Source organism: Pelophylax lessonae, assembly GCF_965119305.1.
Source record: "Pelophylax lessonae genome assembly, chromosome: 11".
In the NCBI taxonomy this organism is placed as follows: domain Eukaryota; kingdom Metazoa; phylum Chordata; class Amphibia; order Anura; family Ranidae; genus Pelophylax; species Pelophylax lessonae.
Window position 1 is genome coordinate 48,638,657 of NC_138778.1, and position 21,526 is coordinate 48,660,182.

Here is a 21,526-nt window from a genome sequence, read left to right on the forward strand (position 1 = left end):
CCCTCTCTCTTTCTCATCCCCCTCTCTCTTTCTCATCCCCCCTCTCTCTTTCTCATCCCCCCTCTCTCTTTCTCCCTCACCCCCATCTCAGGGGTTCATGTTGGGACTTGTAGTCCTTCAATTTTGGAGGAAGACACATCCGTTAAAAAAGGAGTGGGGGAAATGTACATGGGGAGGGCGCCCAATTGTAGTCTTGCCTAGGGCAGCACAAAACCAAAATACACCACTGGAACCGAGGCCTCAGTCCCTTCCTCCTATATATCCTCCAGGTGGCATAGAGTGGAGGGCGATACTTAGGGTACATATGGACAATGTATGTGTTACTTTCATTAAGTATCTAGCTTATAGTGCTGGGTAGAGTTGAAGGCTTCTCACTGCCTAAACCTTTTTTTAGTCTTTGGATAGAGTAGGGAAGGGTTTGACCTTCTGCCAAGTTTTTTATTGCTGTCTGTGTCCCTTCTAAGGAGATTCACTCGCTCTGTATGTCCTGGTGATCATTGTCACCGAGGCAAAAATAAAAATTTATAGAGTTGTCACCAGTCCTGAGATTTACACAGCAAATCTAGAAAAACACATTTCGAATGGAGAGGCTGCGCACCCCAATTGGATAACCGAAAATTTGGGCTAGTTTTTAGCAGCAAGTAAGTTATCAAACAAAATTAATTGTAAAAAAAATATATTTTTATTATTCAATTATTAAAATTCACAGGGTTTTAACCACTTAAGCCCCGGAAGATTTTACCCCCTTCCTGACCAGGGCCTATTTTGCGATTTGGCACTGCGTTACTTTAACGGACAATTGCGCGGTCGTGCGACGCTGTACCTAAACTAATTTGACGTCCTTTTTTTCCCACAAACAGAGCTTTCTTTGGTGGTATTTGATCACCTGTGCGATTTTTTTGATCATGCGCTATAAACAAAAAAAGAGCGACAATTTTGTAAAAATAACAATATTTCTCACATTTTTTTTATATGAAATTCCCCCAAAAAATGTAAAAATCAAAATTTTTTAACATTTTAGGCCAATTTGTTTTATGCTACCTATGTTTGGTAAAAAAAATTGTAGTAATTGTAGTAAAAGCGTATTTTGATTGGTTTGCGCAAAAGTTATTGCGTTTACTAACTAAGGGAATGATTTTTGTCATTTTTGTTGTTTTTTTTTTTTAACGAGTAATGGCAGTGATCTGCGATTTTTTTTTTTTTTGCAGGACTGCAACATTGCGGCGGACAGATCGGACCCTTGACTGACATTTTTGACACTTTTGGGGTTACCAGTGACATTACTGCAGTAATCAGTGCTATACATATGCACTGTTACTGTAAAAATGACACTGGCAGTCAAGGAGTTAACTTTATTGGAGAGGGAGGGGTTAAGTGTGTCCCTAGGGGTGTGATTCTAACTGTGATTGGCTGTGGTTAGTGGTGTAAGAACAATGATCAACGGTCCTACATAGCAGAACCGTTTGATCTCCATTCTTACACAGGGAAGAATGACAGGCGGCTGTGTTTACATTAGCCGCCTGCCTTTCTTCCAGTGTAACGGAAGATCGCGAGTGCCTGGCGGACATCGGGTCCGCCGGGCACACGCATGGGAGCGCGCCTACGGCAGCGCGCGCTCGCACCCTAGAGCCTCACAGGCTAGCGACGTAGACCTATGTCGCTTTGCCTGTGAGGGGCTGACCGCCGACGTAAATAGTCGTGCGGCGGGCGGCAAGCAGTTAAAATATGAGCTCTGGTTGCAAGATTTTAAAACCTAATTCATCCAACATAACAACGATATGAAGTTAGGCAGGTGTACTCAATCAATGCAGTAGTCCCACTCAAAACTTTGTACTACCAACGCGTTTCGACCCAATATAGTCGTGGTCTTCTTCAGGGGATTTATAATATCTACAAAATACAACAAGATCTTAATGTATAGTGTGTGGATCTTGATGTATTTTGTAGATATTATAATCCTACTCCTGTAGAGGGCAGCATAACTAGCACTTACAGGCCTCCTCTTCACCCCCAGCCTGTGACTGGACAGTGGAAGGAGTAGTAGCACATTAATGAACTCGTCTTTCAGTCACTCTGCTCTCTTCTCATGTCAGCATGCTCTTTGCACTGCAGCACAACTGATTGGTTCTTTTGCTGCTTCTCCCTCTCCCAGTCCGCTCTCTGTTGTATGGGGACTGTCAGAGGCTGATACCATGTCAAATTCAGATATTTACACTCATTTAAAAACTGCAGTTGATTGTGTATTAATGAATACAGAGCAACAATCATTTTTATCTTATATCTGTTTGAAGTTCAAGTATAACTGAAGGCAAAACTTTTTATTTTTTTTTTTCGTTTTGGATAGATTGGGGAGGGATTAGTGAGAAAAAATCTGGCCTGGCTCATAATCCTCCCCTATTCTATCCAAAATGGAAAGCAAAAAGTTTTGCCCTTTAGTTCTGTGTTCAGCTTTATGGCTCGTACCCTTGATGAGCTTATCGGATGAATGATTGTTTGTTTTTGCATGCTAATCTCAGATCGAAACTAAAGGCTTTACTAAAGTTATCAAAATTCTCGTACAACAGAATAAAAATTTTGAAGTGTTGTATTGTATTATTTTCAGGCAACTGCACTGATTAAACGAAAATCGCACGATCTGGAGTCATAGGAGAAAAATGTTTGTGCTTGCACCATTGGATAATATCGGATAAACTGTCGAGATCAGCTATCGAAAGCTGTGTACGAACGATCAGATAATCAAACAATCGCTTCGAAAGTGATATTTTTCCGCACGATTTTAGGATTGTGTGTACGGGCAGTTTGGGCATTATTTACATGGCGGTGGTCTCTACCACCCCCTGAAATGTGATCTGCAGTAAATCGTTTTTCAGAGGCCCGTAGAGCAGCTGCTTCCAGGTGTTAAGGTTACGATACTGCAGAATTTTTTAACTGCCAATGGGGGATTTCCCATTTAAATATCATGTAGAAGCCATAGACTAAGTGTTTGGTTTGTGGTTGTGGCATGATCCTATCGACTTCAGTGGTCAAGTTTGACAGATGGTGCCACCTGTCGAACTTGGCATGTTGAGGTAAATTTGCACGACCTGGGTAGGAGTGCCAAAAATTACAAATTGACCAGGGAATAGCTATAGATAAAGTGTATGCCAATAGCCAATGATGCTGAGGAAGTGTCTCCAAGAGATACTATTTTACCCAAAAAATACCCAAGAAAAACACGTATTTGACACCTACAATGGCGAATACAAAAATACTTTATTGTTAATTATAAACATAAAAAAAATATTAGTTCCAGTGTCAATAACCTGGTGTACCCCTCATTATCCACCTATATCCCAGCTCCAGACCTCACCACACAACCTATTCAAATACCCCTAACCCCCTTCTCCCTAAACCCCCCTCCCCCCGGGTGGGATGATTGGAACACTCAGATGCTTTGTAAGTAAACCCCTAAGTGCCGGTTCACATTTCTGTGATGCGGGAACGCTGCGAATATACAGCGTGTTCCCGCATCGCATCCGCACCCCTGGCAGTTCACACTTCCATATGCGATAAGCTGGGGGTGTCAATAAACGTTACGTTCACATGTGGGCGTATCGATCGTGGGCAGAATCACCGCGATTCTGCCCGCGATCCGTAAATCATTGCAAATCGCCGGACGCCTGTGCATTGCCCGTGATTTGCAATAGCACCCCAAACGCTGTGCGATGTTGCCGCGATTTGCGCCTGCCGAATCGCGGTAACATTGTGCAAAAAAAATGGTGGGACGCATGACACCCAAAAAAGGTACAAGAGCTTCTTTGGGGCGTCATGCGTCCCGCGATTTTTTTTTGCACAATGTTACCGCGATTCGGCAGGCGCAAATCGCGGCAACATCGCACAGCGTTTGGGGTGCTATTGCAAATCACGGGCAATGTACAGGCGTCCGGCGATTTGCAATGATTTCCGGATCGCGGGCAGAATCGCGGTGATTCTGCCCACGATCGATACGCCCACATGTGAACGTAGCGTTTATTGACACCCCCAGCTTATCGCATATGGAAGTGTGAACTGCCAGGGGTGCGGATGCGATGCGGGAACACGCTGTATATTTGCAGCTTTCCCGCATCACAGAAATGTGAACCGGCACTTAGGGGTTTACTTACAAAGCATCTGAGTGTTCCAATCATCCCACCCGGGGGAGGGGGGTTTAGGGAGAAGGGGGTTAGGGGTATTTGAATAGGTTGTGTGGTGAGGTCTGGAGCGGGGATATAGGTGGATAATGAGGGAAAGGGGTAGACCAGGTTATTGACACTGGAACTAATATTTTTTTTATGTTTATAATTAACAATAAAGTATTTTTTGTATTAGCCATTGTAGGTGTCAAATACGTGTTTTTTTTGGGTTTTTTTTGGGTAAAATATATGAAACTTTAAATGAAACTAAAGCAGCAGGAGGGGAGGGGGGAGGGCACTGACACAGGAGCAGACATGCAGGGAGGGAGGGGGGAGAGAGGACAGAGAAAGACAGGAGGGCTGTGGATGATGGAGACACATAAACTGACCACAGTGCCAGGCCTCAGCAGCCATGGTATACCGTGGTCAGTTTACAAAGGGGAGGACATAGCCAGGCAGGATCAGCCAGGTATTTTAGGTTATAGAAGGGGCCAAATTACACAGCACAAGCACTGTGCTGTATAACATGCTTTAAGTCGGGAGCAGGATCATTTTTTTTTTTTTCTTTTTAGGTTAGCAAATGCTTTAAAAATAAATGCTGCCATTTGCCCTTTAAAAACAAATACTCAAAATAAGTATATGATGTCCCTCCCCTTCATGACATTGTTGAAAAGGGGAGGAGCATGGGTGACCTTAAAATGATGCCCCCCCCCTGAAAAAAAGTCCTGCGGACGCCCATGCCTCTGAGGGCAATCATAATGCTGAAGCGGCCCTCGATGAAGTTGACACCCCTGTTCTAAGATATGCTACGTTGGCACCGTAATCTACAATCTTTGTATTTGTTGGTGTCTTTGCAGGTGGAAGAGAAAACAAGATGCCTATCCTCATCTCCAAGATTTTCAAGGGATTGGCGGCGGACCTAACAGGTGCTCTTTATGTGGGTGACGCCATCTTGTCCGTCAATGGAGCCGACTTGAGCGAAGCCACCCATGATGACGCCGTGCAAGCTCTGAAGAAGACTGGCAAAGAGGTGGTGCTGGAAGGTAAGGCCCATGTTTGGTCATTTGCCTGGACAAGCCAAGGACAAGGCATTCTGACTAATGGTAATGTGATAGAGGAGAAGTGATAAGGAGATTATGAACTGGAATGACATGGAAAGGTGGTGACAACAGTCAGATATAGGACTGAGAGAATTGTTGCTGTAGGCTGTTTTGGTTGTAGCTTCTCTCTCCCCCACCGTTAGGCCATAGCCAGGAATTCTGATGATTCCCGCACAGCTGTTAAGAGGGACTTGCACATTCCAGGGATGCTGGGAGTGGAATGTGGGAGGCTTCGAACATGAACTGACAGTACGGCCTAGAGTAATGCAGAAGGAGAACAAAGATTAAATCTGCTGGCAATGCCTGTACAGGCTGTAAATATTGTCAAAGGATTATTTTATAAAAAACCCCCGTATGTAAGGTGCAATCAGTCTTAGTAACCCGTTCACTGAAGTCATATGAGTTCTAGGTTCTGACTTTTACGGAATACTTGGACATTTCACTTTCCCTGTCTGCCCTATTGAAGAGCTATTCTAGGCAACAAGTGAAATTAGACAGCCAGTTACTAACACGGTCATACATACCGCAGCTTAGCTAAAATCAGAAAGTTCCTTCAGTTTACCTTAACCCCTTGCCACTGACCTTTTAATGGGTGTTAAAGCCAGGAGGTGTAGGCGGCACTACAATGGCTTTGTTTAGGTGTTGACACCTGTTCTGCGTGCAGGCCGTGTTTGTTATTGCACCTGCATCCACCCCAGGCTGTGTTATGGAAGCCTGCAGAGGTGAATGCAGATGCAGAGGCTGGAAGGGTATAGCTACATGTTCCCCCGAGCATATCTCTGACTCCCTCTATGACTGACACAGCACAGTCACTGGTGTCAAGATTTTCCTGGAAACCGCAAAAGGCAGCATTTACATGATTCTGCATAGGTAAGTCTTTTTTTTTTTTTTTTTTTTTTAAATCTCCCATGCATCGGGCCTGGGTTCTGGGTGTGGGCCCTAAACAAGTATCGTTGGGTTGTTTGCCCAAAGTTAGCTGAGATAGTTCCCAGCCTATGTGCTTGCAGCAGCACTGTATAAGGAGACCACAGACATGGGGAAGTAGGGTGCTTAAAGTTTATTAGGGGGCATGAAGGAGGGTTCAAATGTATTGGGAGACATTGGGGGTTGTTGTGCTCTGTCAGGTAGGCTGTACGGGGCCCAGAGTAGGGAGGGAACTCTGCTAGGTTGGCTGTATGGGGCCTAAAGTGGGGAGGAAGCTCTGCCAGGTAGACTGTATGGGGCCCAGGATGGGGAGGGAGCTCTGTCAGGTAGTCTGTATGGAGCTCAGAGTAGGGTGGGAGCTCTTTCAGGTAGGGTGGGAGCTCTGTCAGGTAGTCTGTATGGAGCTCAGAGTAGGGTGGGAGCTCTGTCAGGTAGGGTGGGAGCTCTGTCAGGTAGTCTGTATGGAGCTCAGAGTAGGGTGGGAGCTCTGTCAGGTAGGCTGTACAGGGCCTGGCCTGGGGTAGAAGCTCTGTCAGGTAGGCTGTATGGGGCCTGGAGTGGGGTGGGAGCTCTCTTAGGTAGGCTGTATGAGACCCAGAGTGGGGGGGGGGGGGAGCTCTGTCAGGTAAGTTGTATGGGGCCTGTAGTGGGGTGGGAGCTCTGCAAGGTAGGCTGTATAAGTCCCAGAGTGGGGAGGGAGCTCTGTCAGTAGGCTGTATATGTACCCGGAGTGGGGAGGAAGCTCTGTCAGTAGGCTGTATATGTACCCGGAGTGGGGAGGAAGCTCTGTCAGGTAGGCTGTATGGGGCTTAGAGTAGGGAGGGAGCTCTGCCAGGTTGGCTGTATAGGGTCCAGAATGGGGAGGGAACTCTGTCAGGAAGCTGTATGGGGCCCAAAGTGGGGAGGAAGCTCTGTTATGTAGGCTGTATAGGGGCCTGGAGCAGAGGCGGCTCTCTAATTAGGCAAATTAGGCGGTCGCCGAAGGCCTCGCACTCACAGGGGCCTCGCGGCCGCCTAATATGCTGAGTTACAGAGCCGCCTCTGAGGCTGGCAGCAGGGATCTCCTTGCCATCAGTACAGTCCTGGCCAGTCTGTAAGCAGGAGAATCTGCTACGAAATCAGGGCTGTGATCAGGAGCAGCTCACCGCGGAATGGGAGCTCACTGACATCTCCTGATCACAGCCAAATACTGGAGCCGCAGCGCTGAAACTTCTCCCTCACAGACCACAGACGGGGGAGGAGAGAGAGCTGCTTCTGCTCCTCCTCCCGACCTCTCCACCTGTGCTTGCCCCGCCCACACTCCCCGACAGTTTTCATCTCAGCAGATGAGGTATGGGCGGGAAGAATTTGCAGACCAGGAACAAGAAGAGGAAAGATGGTGCCTGAATCCTGATCCCTCCCTCCATCCATCCCTTCCACTCCAGTGAGTACTCTGATCTAAGGGGCACCCTTCCTCCATCTCTTTCCATTCCTTTCTTTCTCCCTCCCCTCCTTTCTTTCTTTTCTGTCTGTCCCCCTGTCTGTCCATCTGTCCCCCTGTCTGTCCATCCATCTGTCCCCCTGTCTGTCCAGTCATCTGTCCCCCTGTCTATCCATCCATCTGTTCCCCTGTGTGTCCGTCCATCTGTCCCCCTGTGTGTCCGTCCATCTGTCCCCCTGTGTGTCCATCCATCTGTCCCCCTGTGTGTCCATCCATCTGTCCCCCTGTGTGTCCATCCATCTGTCCCCCTGTGTGTCCATCCATCTGTCCCCCTGTGTGTCCATCCATCTGTCCCCCTGTGTGTCCATCCATCTGTCCCCCTGTCTGTCCCCCGTCTGTCCATCCATCTGTCCCCCTGTCTGTCCCCTGTCTGTCCATACATCTGTCCCCCTGTCTGTCCCCCGTCTGTCCATCCATCTGTCCTCCTGTCTGTCCATCCATCTGTCCCCCTGTCTGTCCGTCCGTCCGTCTGTCCCCCTGTCTGTCCGTCCGTCTGTCCCCCTGTCTGTCCGTCCGTCTGTCCCCCTGTCTGTCCGTCCGTCTGTCCCCCTGTGTGTCCGCCCATCGGTCCCCCTGTGTGTCCGTCCATCGGTCCCCCTGTGTGTCCGTCCATCGGTCCCCCTGTGTGTCCTTCCATCTGTCCCCCTGTGTGTCCTTCCATCTGTCCCCCTGTGTGTCCTTCCATCTGTCCCCCTGTGTGTCCTTCCATCTGTCCCCCTGTGTGTCCTTCCATCTGTCCCCCTGTGTGTCCTTCCATCTGTCCCCCTGTGTGTCCGTCCATCTGTCCCCCTGTCTGTCCGTCCATCTGTCCCCCTGTCTGTCCGTCCATCTGTCCCCCTGTCTGTCCGTCCATCTGTCCCCCTGTCTGTCCGTCCATCTGTCCCCCTGTCTGTCCGTCCATCTGTCCCCCTGTCTGTCCGTCCATCTGTCCCCCTGTCTGTCCGTCCATCTGTCCCCCTGTCTGTCCGTCCATCTGTCCCCCTGTCTGTCCCCCGTCTGTCCATGCATCTGTCCCCCTGTCTGTCCCCCGTCTGTCCATCCGTCTGTCCCCCGTCTGTCCGTCCGTCTGTCCCCCTGTGTGTCCGTCCATCTGTCCCCCTGTGTGTCCGTCCATCTGTCCCCCTGTGTGTCCGTCCATCTGTCCCCCTGTGTGTCCGTCCATCTGTCCCCCTGTGTGTCCGTCCATCTGTCCCCCTGTGTGTCCGTCCATCTGTCCCCCTGTGTGTCCGTCCATCTGTCCCCCTGTGTGTCCGTCCATCTGTCCCCCTGTGTGTCCGTCCATCTGTCCCCCTGTGTGTCCGTCCATCTGTCCCCCTGTGTGTCCGTCCATCTGTCCCCCTGTGTGTCCATCCATCTGTCCCCCTGTGTGTCCGTCCATCTGTCCCCCTGTGTGTCCGTCCATCTGTCCCCCTGTCTGTCCATCCATCTGTCCCCCTGTCTGTCCATCCATCTGTCCCCCTGTCTGTCCCCGTCTGTCCATCCATCTGTCCCCCTGTCTGTCTGTCCGTCTGTCCCCCTGTGTGTCCGTCCATCTGTCCCCCTGTCTGTCCGTCCATCTGTCCCCCTGTGTGTCCGTCCGTCTGTCTGTCCCCCTGTCTGTCCATCCATCTATCTGTCCCCCTGTCTGTCCGTCCATCTGTCCCCCTGTCTGTCCGTCCATCTGTCCCCCTGTCTGTCCGTCCATCTGTCCCCCCATCTGTCCGTCCATCTGTCCCCCCATCTGTCCGTCCCCCTGTCTGTCTGTCCTCGTATGTCCCCCTGTCTGCCCCTCTGTCTGTATGTCCCTCTGTCTGCCCGTCTGTCCCCCTGTCTGTCTGTCTGTCCCCCTGTCTGTCTGTCCGTCCCCCTGTCTGTCTGTCTGTTCCTCTGTCTGTCTGTCTGTCCCTCTGTCCGTCTGTCTGTCCCTCTGTCCGTCTGTCTGTCCCTCTGTCTTTCCCCCTCATGCAAGCACAAATCCTTCTTTTTTTGTTTTTTATTACTATACAGTCCAGGATCCCTCAGTTTCACTCCAGTTCTCCTCTACCCATCCCTAATCATTTACCCACTCTCCCCTTTTACCCCCTCCTCTTTCTCCCCTACCCCATGGTTCCCAGTCCTATCCCTCTCCTATTCATCCCATGTGATTTCCACAGTACACATCTCACCCACACAAGCAGCAGTAATTAGATGCTCGGCCTTGGGGTTCTTCCTTAACCACTTTACCACCGGAGCATTTTGCTGTCTTACGTCTGGGCCACTTTTTGCGATTCGGCGCTGTGCGACTTTAACTGACAATTGCGTGGTCGTGCGACACCGTACCCAAACGAAATTTACGTCCTTTTTTTCCCCACAAACAGAGCTTTCTTTTGGTGGTATTTGATCACCTGTGTGATTTTTACTTTTTGCGCTATAAACAAAAAAAAAGCAACAATTTTGAAAAAATAACAATATTTTTAACATTTTTTTATATGAAATTCCCCCCAAAAAAGATGTAAAAAACAATTTTTTTTTTAATTTTTGGCCAATTTGTTTTCTGCTACCTATGTTTGGTAAAAAAAATCACAATAAGCGTATTTTGATTGGTTTGCGTAAAAGTTATTGCGTTTACTAACTAAGGGAAAGATTTCTGTCATTTTTGGTGTTTTTTTTTTTAACGAGTAATGGCCAGTTTTTTGCGGGACTGCGACATTGCGGCGGACAGATCGGACCCTTGACTGCAATTTTTGACACTTTTGGGGGTACCAGTGACATTACTGCAGTAATCAGTGCTATACATATGCACTGTTACTGTAAAAATGACACTGGCAGGGAAGGGGTTAATTTTATTGGAGAGGGAGGGGTTAATGTATGCCTGGTGCTTACTAACGTGTGTGGGGGGAGGTGACTGAGTGACACAGGGACAGATCAGATGTTCAGCTATGCTGAACCCTGCAATCTGACCCTGCCTGTCACTTAGGAGATCCGCCCGCTTTGTTTACACAAGCGGGTGGATCTCCAGACTCGATTCCCCGACGATTGGGGCAGAGCAGCGGCGATCGCCGCCGCTCCTCCCCTGGCCCGACTCCCGCTGTGAATGAAAACAGCGGGAGCGCGCCTCTGGCGGCGCGCGAGCGCCGCCTACAGGGGGAGGAGTCTAGCGTCTACGTCGCTAGACGATAACGAGCCACTGTGCCGCAGTAGCAGCACAGTGGCTAGTGGTAAAGAGGTTAACCTCTGCGAAGGGGGTGAGTGGGGCCTCATGTCTAAATTCTGCCTAAGGCCTCACAAAGCCTAGAGCCGCCTCTGGCCTGGAGTTGGGAAGAAGCTCTGTCAGGTAGGTTGTATGGGGCCTGGAGTAGGGAGGGAGCTTTGTCAAGTAGGCTGTATGAGGCCCAGAGTCGGGAGGGAGCTCTGTCAGACAGGCTGTGTATGAGGCTCAGAGTAGGGTGTGATAAGAAATAACTTCGCGCCTCTGGTGTATGTATTTTTGTGGTAAGCTGCACGTTGCATAACTATAAATAGTTATGGCAAATATTGTAGGTTTAAAAAACTGCGCTATACCACTCATAGGGTGTCAACCATATAAACACCAAATATAAGAACCATATGTAAAAACTATATATAAAAAGCCGGCTGTATAATAAAGGTGTACACAATGTGAATGTTACCTAAAACATTATGGTACTATACCAATAACGATAGATATAAACAATGTTTTTAAGGAACTTGCAGTGGTTTTAATTATTTTGTGTGGATAAAATAAAGGAGTTTTTACACTCTGCACGAGGAGAAGTCCTTCTGTTTCTATTTCCACATTCTGAGCCATCAAGTATCCGGGGGAGAGGAGTCTTGTGTCCGCCACCCACCTGTGAGAGTAACCATACCCTAGCTGAAATTAGGAGCCGGGAGGCACTAAGATCAAGCCCATTTGATTCCTTGTTGGCGTATGCCATCAGGAATCCACTCCATCTGGTAAGTGAGCCTTCTTACCATTTGAGCACCAGTGGTGATCGGCGAGGGAACACAATACAGTCACCTAATACAAGAGACTTTTCTGCACTATTGCACTTTTCTCCTTTATTAGAAGATTTTTAGAAGCTTGTATTTTTATTGCTAGTGATTATTTTTATTGTTACTAATATTGCTCACCATGATAATGTTTTAGGTAACTTTTATATCTATCGGTAGTGGTATAGTACCATAATGTTTTAGGTAACATTCACATTGTGTACATCTTTATTATACAGCCAGCTTTTTATATATGGTTTTTACATATGGTTCTTATATTTGGTGTTTATATGGTTGACACCCTATCAGAGTAGGGTGGGTGCACTGTCAGGAAGGCTGTGTGGGGTGGAAGCTCTGTCAGGTAGGCTGTATAGGGCCCGGAGTGGGGTGGGAGCTCAGTCAGGTACACTGTATTGGGCCTGGCCTGGCGTGGGAGCTTTGTCGGGTAGGTTGTATGGGTCTTTGAGTGGAGAGGGAGCTCTGTCAGGTAGGCTGTATAGGGCCCGGAGTGGGGTGGGAGCTTTGTCAAGTAGGCTGTATGAGGCCCAGAGTGGGGAGGGAGCTCTGTCGGATTGGCTGTATGAAGCTCAGAGTAGGGTGGACGCCCTGTCAGGTAGGCTGTATGGGCCCAGAGTAGGGTGGGAGCTCAGTCAGGTACACTGTATGGGGCCTGGCCTGGGGTGGGAGCTTTGTTGGGTAGGTTGTATGGGGCCTGGAGTGGAGAGGGAGCTCTGTCAGATAGGCTGTATAGGGAGTAGGATGGGAGCTCTGTCAGGAAGGCTGTATGGGGCTTGGAGTGGGGTGGAAGCTCTCTCAGGTAGGTTGGATGGGGCCCAGTATAGGGTGGGGGACCAGTCAGGTACGCTGTATGGGGCCTGGCCTGAGGTGGGAGCTCTGTCAGGTAGGTTGTATGGGGCCTGTAGTGGGGTAGAAGCTCTTTCAGGTAGGTTGGATGGGGCCCAGTATAGGGTGGGAGACCAGTCAGGTACGCTCTATGGGGCCTGAAGTGGGGAGGGAGCTCTGTCAGGTAGGTTGTATGGAGCCTGGAGTGGGGAGCTAGCTCTGTCAGGTAGGTTGTATGGGGCATGGAGAGGGGAGGGGGCTCTGTCAGGTAGGCTGTATGGGGCATGGAGAGGGGAGGGGGCTCTGTCAGGTAGGCTGTATGGGGCATGGAGAGGGGAGGGGGCTCTGTCAGGTAGGTTGTACAAACCATTTTATATCTTGTAATAAACATGGGACTTTGGGTATTTATTACATCAGCATGGACCTGAGGATTTTGTGTTTAGGGGAAAAGGTCGGCTTTATGTTGACATGAGACGTGCACCAGCTGCCCCCCTCATTTATCTCTGAGGTGCAGACAGTGCAGGTAATGGGAGTTCATCGCGCAGTCAGCGCTTACAACAGCCATTACTGCACTTAGTTTTAATCAGGAAATGTCAATTATATCAAATCGATGGGGAAGAGCTGAAGCGTACAGTTGTGTGCTGGCTGTAATACCTCATCCTGACAGGCATGCATGACAAATTTTTTTGTTTGATGATCTGAAGGATTATTTATATTGCTGAGTTCCATCGCTGCATATGTCATTTCCAGGAGGGAGCTGTAAGGCTTAAAAAAGTGGTGAGAAAAATGTGAAAATGCCGCAAAAACTAAAATGAGTATACAAGATTTTGTAGTTGTTTCTTGCAATTCCTCTCTATTGGAAATAATTGTGTTGGTTTACTAAAGGAGCAGAGTATGTTCATTTTACAAAGTGAATTAGCTCGTTGGATGAGATGATTGGATGCAGCAGCTATTCAGTTTTATCAATCAAAGAATGTTGGGTAGGAGGGAACCACTAGCAGTGATGGGGAACCTTGGCACCCCAGATGTTTTGGAACTACATTTCCCATGATGCTCAACTACACTGCAGAGTCATGAGCATCATGGGAAATGTAGTTCCAAAACATCTGGGGTGCCAAGGTTCGCCATCACTGCACTAAGATGACTCGATAAGAATATTTCCCGATAAACCAGCTGAAATTTGCTCAGTGTATGGACTGCTTAACTGCTTCCCACCCAGGTCAATGTAAAATGACAGCCGATTGGGAGCCCTATTGTTCTGGGTGGAAGTCATAAGACGTCCTCTCCAGAATGCACCAAAGAGCGGGCTCCACGGGCTGCACTTCTGCGCGATCTGTTATCAGCTGTATCCAACAGATCAGTGTACCAGATTGCTGCCGGTACCATGTGATTGCTGTGACCAATCACAGCAGATCATATGACAATTGTAATCAAGGAATGGCTTTAAATCATGCCATTGATTGTGTACTGTTGTGTTGATCTCTGTGATTGGTCACAGCAATCACATGGCAGCAATCTGGTACACTGATCTGTTGGATACAGCTGATAACAGATCGCACTGAAGTGCAGCCCATGGAGCCCGCTCTTGGTACAGACAGGGCCAATCACAGTCCATCTGTACCATGTGATTAGTTGTGGCCAATTACAGCTAATCACAACAATGCACACTGAATGGATCTATTTTATTCTGTAAAAATGCTTGTTTATAACAGTGAAATTCACTTCTATAAGCAAATGGTGTGTAAAAAAAAAAAAAAAAAAATCCTGATCACCTCCCCAGAGTAGTACAGTGTTACTAACAATGTGTTGCTCTGGTCACAGTATGTAAAAAAAAAAAAAAGTAAAAAAAAAAAAATAAAAATGTAAAAATTATTATTGTTTTTTTTTTTTTTTTTTTTTTTTACGGGCTGTCAGCAGTCAATGTCCCTGCTCAAAGCCACACCACTTATTTGATGATGCTGTAGTGCACTGGTGACAGTACGTAAAAAAATATATTAAAATTGTGACAGAAAAGTACAACTTTAAAAAACTCGCCATGCCTCTTAATAAATACCTTGGATTGTCTATTTTCTGAAAAGGGGTCATTTGGGGGATATTTGTACTGTCCTGGCATTTTTGAGCCTCAAGAAATGAGATGAGGCCATCAGTACATCAGGATTGATCATTTTTAATATATATACCATAGTTTGTGGACTTTATAACTTTTACACAGACTAAATAATATTCACTGATTTGGGTTATTTTCACCACCAAAGAAATGTAGCCGAATACATTTTGGCCTAAATTTATGAAGAAATATTATTTGTTTGCAAATATTTTACCAGAAACAAAGAAAAAGGCTTTTTTTTTTTTTTTTTTTTTTTTTAGCCTTTCATTATTTATTTAGCAAAAAAAAAAAAAAACAGTGGTGATTAAATACCACCAAAAAAGCTCTATTTGGGTAAAAAAAAATTATAAAAATCTCATATGGGTACAGTGTTGCATGACTGCGCAATTGAAAAGTGCGACAGCGCTGAAAGCTGAAAATAGGCCTGGACAGGAAGGGGGTAAAAGTGTCCGGTACTGAAGTGGTTAAAGTGATTTATAAAGGCTTTTTTTTTTTTTGTTTGTTTAAATAATAAACATGTTATACTTACCTGCGCTATGTAATTTGGAAATTGTCCTTTGCAAATTTGATCGGGATGTAGGTACCCAATATATCTCCAATCAACCACAGCCACATACATATTTATATGCTCTGTGTAATGGTTTTGCACAGAGCAGCCCGATCCTCCTCTTCTTGGGTCCCCCACGGGCTCTCCTGACCTCTTCCCCCCCCCCCCTCTCCCCCCTCCCCACTGAGTGCCTCCAAAGCCAGCTGATTGCTATGGGGCACTTGTGCATGCTTACTCTGGGGCTGCCTTTGTGTGCCCATAAGACACACAGAGTGTGGCTCAGCCCCCCCCCCTCGCCACTGGCTTTGATTGACAGCAACGAGAGCCAACGGCTGCCACTGTTGTCTCTAAGCCACAGAGGAGAGAGAGTGCCAAGAGAGTCTCAGGCTCTCATGCACATCGTTGGATCGAGATGGGGCTCAGGTGAGTTTAGGAAGGGCTGGGGTGGAAGCTGCATGAAGTTAAACCTTCTGCCTTTATAACCATTTTAAGGCATGTGTCACACTGTCCTCAGCTTGTATAAGAGCAGTGTAAACAGCAAGTTTTGTTGAAGCTTTTAAGGTACCATTCAGATCTAGTTTGTAAATGTTATACACAGATCCTAATGGGAGTGCTGATTGCCACTTTAAACAAGCTGATAGCAGGCTTCAGCACGTCTTGAAGCTTGTTGAAAGCCTACTGAAGCCTGGTCACAGTTTGCTTAAAGTGGCAATCAGCACTCCCATTAGGATATGTGTTAAATGTTCTCAAACTGGAGCTTAATGGTACTTTAAAAGCTTCAACAAATCTTGCTGAAAGCTCTGCAAATGCTTTGTCAAAGCTTGCCGTTCACACTGCTCTTCGGCTCGATTCACACCTATGCATGTTGCTTTTGAGCATTTCTGTAGTGCTTTTTCCTGTGCTTTTCACATTTTTTTTTTTTTTTTACAGCAATTTTGCTGCGATTTTACGGCAATTTGCGTTTTTTATACTTTTTTTTTTTTTTTTTTTGGAGAGGAAGAAATTTGTTGTTGGGCAGATCTAAAAACGCAAATGGTGGCAAAATTGCATTCTTTTCTGCAGCTTCTCAATTGAAGTCTATTGAACCAAAAAAGCACCAATTTGCATATTAAAAAAAAAAGGCCCTGACCGTTTCCAAAAATGCAGAATGCATTGATGTGAGATTTCAAACCATGAATGGCCAACCTAGGGCAGGAAGTGCGTTTACTGGCTGGATCACCAGGGGAAAATATAGGAAAAAAGCTTAACCACTTGACCTCCGGAAGGTTTTTCGACGGACCAGGCCATTTTTTTTGCTGTTCTGCACTGCGCTACTTTAACTGGCAACTGCACGGTCATGCAACACTGTACGCAAATAAAATGTTTATAATTTTTTTTCACACAAATAGAGATTTCTATTGGTGCCATTTGATCACAACTATTTTTTTTATTTATTTTTTTACATTTTTGCAATATAAACAAAAAAAAGACTGAACGTTAAAAAAAAAAAATAGTTAAAATAAAAAACAATATTTTTTAGTTTCTGTTGTAAAATCTATCCAATAAAAAAAAAAATAGAAATCCAAAAATTGATAAATTTAGGCTAAAATGCATTCTACTATGTATCCTGCAAATGTATACGCAAATAAAATGTTTATATTTTTTTCACACAAATAGAGGATTCTATTGGTGGTGTTTGATCACCGCTATTTTTATTTTTTTTTACATTCTTGCAATATAAACAAAAAAAAGACTGAACATTAAAAAATATATATATTAATTAAAATAAAGAAAAATATTTTCTAGTTTCTGTTATAAAACATATCCAATAAAAAAATAGAAATCAAAAAATCTATTTCTTGATAAATTTAGGCCAAAATGTATTCTGCTATGTATCCTGAAAATGTATACGCAAATAAAATGTTTATATTTTTTTCACAGAAATAGAGATTTCTATTGGTGGCGTTTGATCACCGCTACTTTTTTTATTTTTTTTTATAAATTTAGGCCAAAATGTATTCTGCTACATGTCTCTGGTACAAAACAAAAAAACAAATTTCAAAAAGTGTATATTAATTGGTTTTTATGCACGTTTTAGCGTCTAAAAACGATGGTACAGTGTATATATACTGGAATTTACCAACTATAGACGCTATTCTGTAATGGCGGTGATCAGTGACTTATAATGTGACTGTGATAGTGTGGCGGGCAATCTGGTGCTAAAAGACAGTCTGGGAGGGTCACTAACTGACATCGCTAGTGACATTAATACACTGTACTAATGACACTGGCTGGAAAGGGTTAACATCTAGGGGCAATCAAGGGGTTAACTGTGTGCCTAGTAATGTGTGTTGTGTGTGCTGCTTTTACTTAACCAGTTCCCGCCCAGTGTATAAGAATGACGCCGGCGGGAACCTCTCATCGATCTGGGTGGCTTGCGGCTTTACAGCCAATTGCGCCCTGCACATGTGCGAACAATCTTCTGGGACCTGTGACATGCCGCAGAAGATTGCAGGGAGGGAGGGATAGGTAGAGGAGAACTCCCCCCTCCCCCCTTGGATCCCCTAGGCATAAGCATAGGCATGTGGCATAGGAAGGGGAGAGAAGTACTTTAAGCGAAACTTCCACTTTTGGGTGGAGCTTCGCTTAAACTATCTGGCTGTTTTTTTCCCCAGCTTTGCAGAGAGAAGAAACAGTCAGGTCACTTTTCACAGTACACAGAGTTCTATGTTTTTGTAAACACAGAACTCTGTTTGTTATTGGCCACAAAATCATTGACTGAAATCAGCTGCCAAACGTGTGCTGTGTGCCTAATCACAACATGGGTCGGCAGGGGGTGGCGCAAGCGCACCCCAAACCCAGAAGCAAGCTGGCGAGGTACAGGTCTGCCTGGGATGCCTACCCGCAGTAAATCTACTGTCGGCAAGAGGTAAGTAATTGAAAGAAAAAACAAAAACTAATGTAGCCATCACATATTCAGATTTGTAAGCCCCCGGTCACTGCAGTGCGACTTGTCATGTGGTTCGATCGTTTTTAAATTGCATGACAAGTTCCACCCAATTGTCCGCAACCAAAGTAGCCAAATCGGTACGACTCCGACACCATCAAGGTCCCACCGATTTTGAAAATACTACTTTTTGCAAGTTCAGGTGTGACTTGCATAGACATCTGTCCGTGAAGTTGCACAGATGTCTTCCAAGTCGCACCTGAAGTCGCACTGACATGAGGATTAGAAATCGTGCAATTTCAAGGGAAGGTCGCACAATTTCAAAGCCGCATTCGGTGTGACCAAACCTTAAGTTGCAATATGTTAAACTTTTGGTTTTTGGGGTTTTATACCACTTTAAATAGATGGTTTGGGTAAGTCCTCATCTTATATAGCAGTTCGTAAATTTCACAGCAATTACAACATGTGTGGCCAGCTTAAAATAGATTGCACAAAGATGGTTTAATCAGATTGTATTGTATGTGGCAAGTTTGAAAGAGATTGTACAGAGGATGTAGAGTCAGAATGAAATGTGTGGCTGGTTTAAAGAAGATTGTACAGTAATTGTACGGTCAGATTGTAATGTGTGTGGCTCCCCCTGTCTTGTAGAAGCAGATGATTAGTGCTTGTGATTACAGTAAAGTCATCCATTACTCAGAGTTAGATGTGTGTGGGGGAGTGGAAGAGCTGACACTTTTGCCCAATGAACTGTGAACCACTTACTCACCCGACTGCATTTGGAAGAGTCCAAAGAATTCCACTGCTGCCAGAAGCCAAGATTGAACTCTTTGGTAGATCAGCCCAAAGCCTCGTACACATCAGTTTTTTTTTTTTGCTCAACCCTGCGGGCTGAGCGAAAAAAAACCCGGAGGAGCTCAAGAGAAGTTCGCTGTACTAATAATCCGATGTTAGTACAGTGATCTCCTTGCTGAGCTATTCTATTCTAATGGGGTGGTGGTGGTGGTGGGGGGGGGGGGGGGGGTTTGGTGTAACGGAACCGCCGACCCACACTGTACTTGTGGTCTTCCACCAGTATACGGCTTCCTTGCAGTCATGAACATATATCCCAGATATTCTAGCCACCCTCCTACAAAGCTAGCCAACAACTTTGCTCGTGCAAGTTTTGGAACCTTCTCCTTTATTGAACAGTTTCACACTTAATTTATAAACACATGAGCACATCCCCCTCCTGATCAAATTACTACACACAGGTCAGGGGTTGCCTATGCAGATGAAATTGTATGCAGAAACAGAATTTGCCTGAACTAATTATCTGGCCATCTGGACAGAACAATGTGAGGTCATTTAACAATGGGACAGGCAGACTTAACACAATCCACACCCCAGCTCAATAGATAGACAATAGGACAAGACTGCCAATGACAGTCTGTCCATCTACTACATTGAAGTGCATGGAATACCCATCTAGGTGTCACAGACTCTATGGCAACAGGCCACAGGTCTCACAGTGCAAAGTGGTATCAAATCTCCACATTTCTTGATGGCCACTATTGACAAATATCACTCTCCCATCTGAAGCCATCCAAACCATTCTCTCAGCTTCCCCCAAGTATCTATTCCTCACTCCCAGTGACGGTGAACACTGTCACAGGGGGGCACCGCCCTGCCAAAACACACTGGTCAGCACTTGCAGCCATTGGCTGAGAGCGTTGATCGGATGCCAGTCAGCAGATGTTTTTTGGGCACGCCCCTTCGACAGGACCTGGACGTTCGGCTTGCCTCTGTCAGACTGGCTGCCATACACACAGGCCAAATGTCAGACGGTTTCTGTTAAACTGGCCGATATTCGGCCCGTGTGTATTGGGCTTTGTAAAACAACATGTATAAATCTACAGAATGAGAGTGCATGTGCAGTCTAATCAGATTATTAAAGTGTTACTAAACCCACCACAGTAAAATCAGTCTGTATATGCAGTATAAGCATGTTTGTTATACTCACCATGGAACCTAAGGGGTTAATCCTCTGCATTGTGTAAAAAGGCTGTTTGATCCTGTCTTCTCTGATCCTCCCCTTCTTCCATTGTCCCCAATCCATCTGCTGCTGGATTGGGGGAACTCTGCCTGCACATTCTCAGTTTGCTGTGTATTGCTAAATCGTTTTTTTGTTCTTGGGAGGGTACTTGTGATCAGCACAGGGCGAATCAGCACTGTCCAAACAGAGGATCAGGGGTCCTGCAGCCTCATAGGACAATCAGGGGAGAATGAAAACTCATCCTACAAGCTTTAACCAGACACTGATAGAAGTCACAAGACTCCTATATACTGCTGATGATAAAAGGTATTTAGCAGATTATAATGACTAAAATATTTGCATTTCCATGTTCTGTGTACTGTGGGAGACCAGATATAGTGAATGCAGGGTCCTGGGTTTAGTAACACTTTAATTTTCACCCTCTATGGATGTAAATGCATAAAGAGGTCTCCATAGAAATGGGAGAGGGGCTCCAAATGTAACATAAGCTGGTCATAGATGGGAATTTTGAATGCAATTTCTTAGGTAAAGTTCATTCATTCCAAAATCAAATGTTCAAGGGGTAGTAAAGTCCGCTTTGTGATTTTTAGGCCAAATTTTCAATATGGTGGTGCGTTTTTTTAACACCACAATGGAAGCGCAATGGACCAGTGTAAAGACATACAAAGAATTGAAAGGGATGCAACTTTTCTTACGCTAAAGGTGCCAATAATGGCCAACAACAAATTCATATTCATTTAAATTCATGATATTAATTAAAAAGTCCAATATAATACAATTATATATAAAAATATATATTTATTGTAAAAATATTTTCAGTTTCGGTTTCCGGCCAAATGCATCCTGCATTTTCGGTTTTGGCACCAAAACTTCCATTCGGTGCACTTCTACACACAATATGTATGCGTATTTCTTCTACTTGGAAGAACAATTTGGATAATAACCACTTGTCGACTGCCTAACGCATGTTTACTGCGGCAGGTCAGCTCTATTGCGCGAAATCGCGTACCTGTACATCATTTTGTGCAATAGCCACTGGGGGTGCCAATCAGCGGGTTGGGTGGACCCGATGTCCGCTGGCCCCCCGCAATCGTTCCCCAGAGAGGCAGAACGGCGATCTGCCTATGTAAACAAGGCAGATCGCCGTTTTTGACAGGGAAGAAGATGGAGATTTTGTGTTCCTGCTAAGCAGGAACACTGGTCTCTGTCTTCATCCAGTCAGACCATCACCCACACACAGTTAGCAAGGACCAGCTAGGAGCACACTTACCCCTTTGATTGCCCCTTCCCTGCCAGTGTCATTAGTATAGTAACAGTGCATATGTTTAGCACTGAAAACTACAGTAATAATGTCACTGGTTCCCAAAAAAGTGTCAAAAGCGTCCGGTGTCAGATTTGTCCACCGCACTATCGCAGTCCCGCTAAAAATCGCTGATTGCCGCCATTACTT

General features: G+C 45.8%; 1 protein-coding gene across 1 annotated transcript in view; it reads left to right on the forward strand.

Annotated features, from left to right (window-relative positions):
* SNTA1 (syntrophin alpha 1) overlaps positions 1–21,526 on the forward strand; it is a 101,944-nt gene that overhangs the window by 51,899 nt on the left and 28,519 nt on the right. The window contains exon 2 of the mRNA XM_082271841.1: positions 5,009–5,194. Coding sequence (XP_082127967.1) covers positions 5,009–5,194 — 186 coding nt within the window. The remainder of the gene's footprint in view (positions 1–5,008; positions 5,195–21,526) is intronic.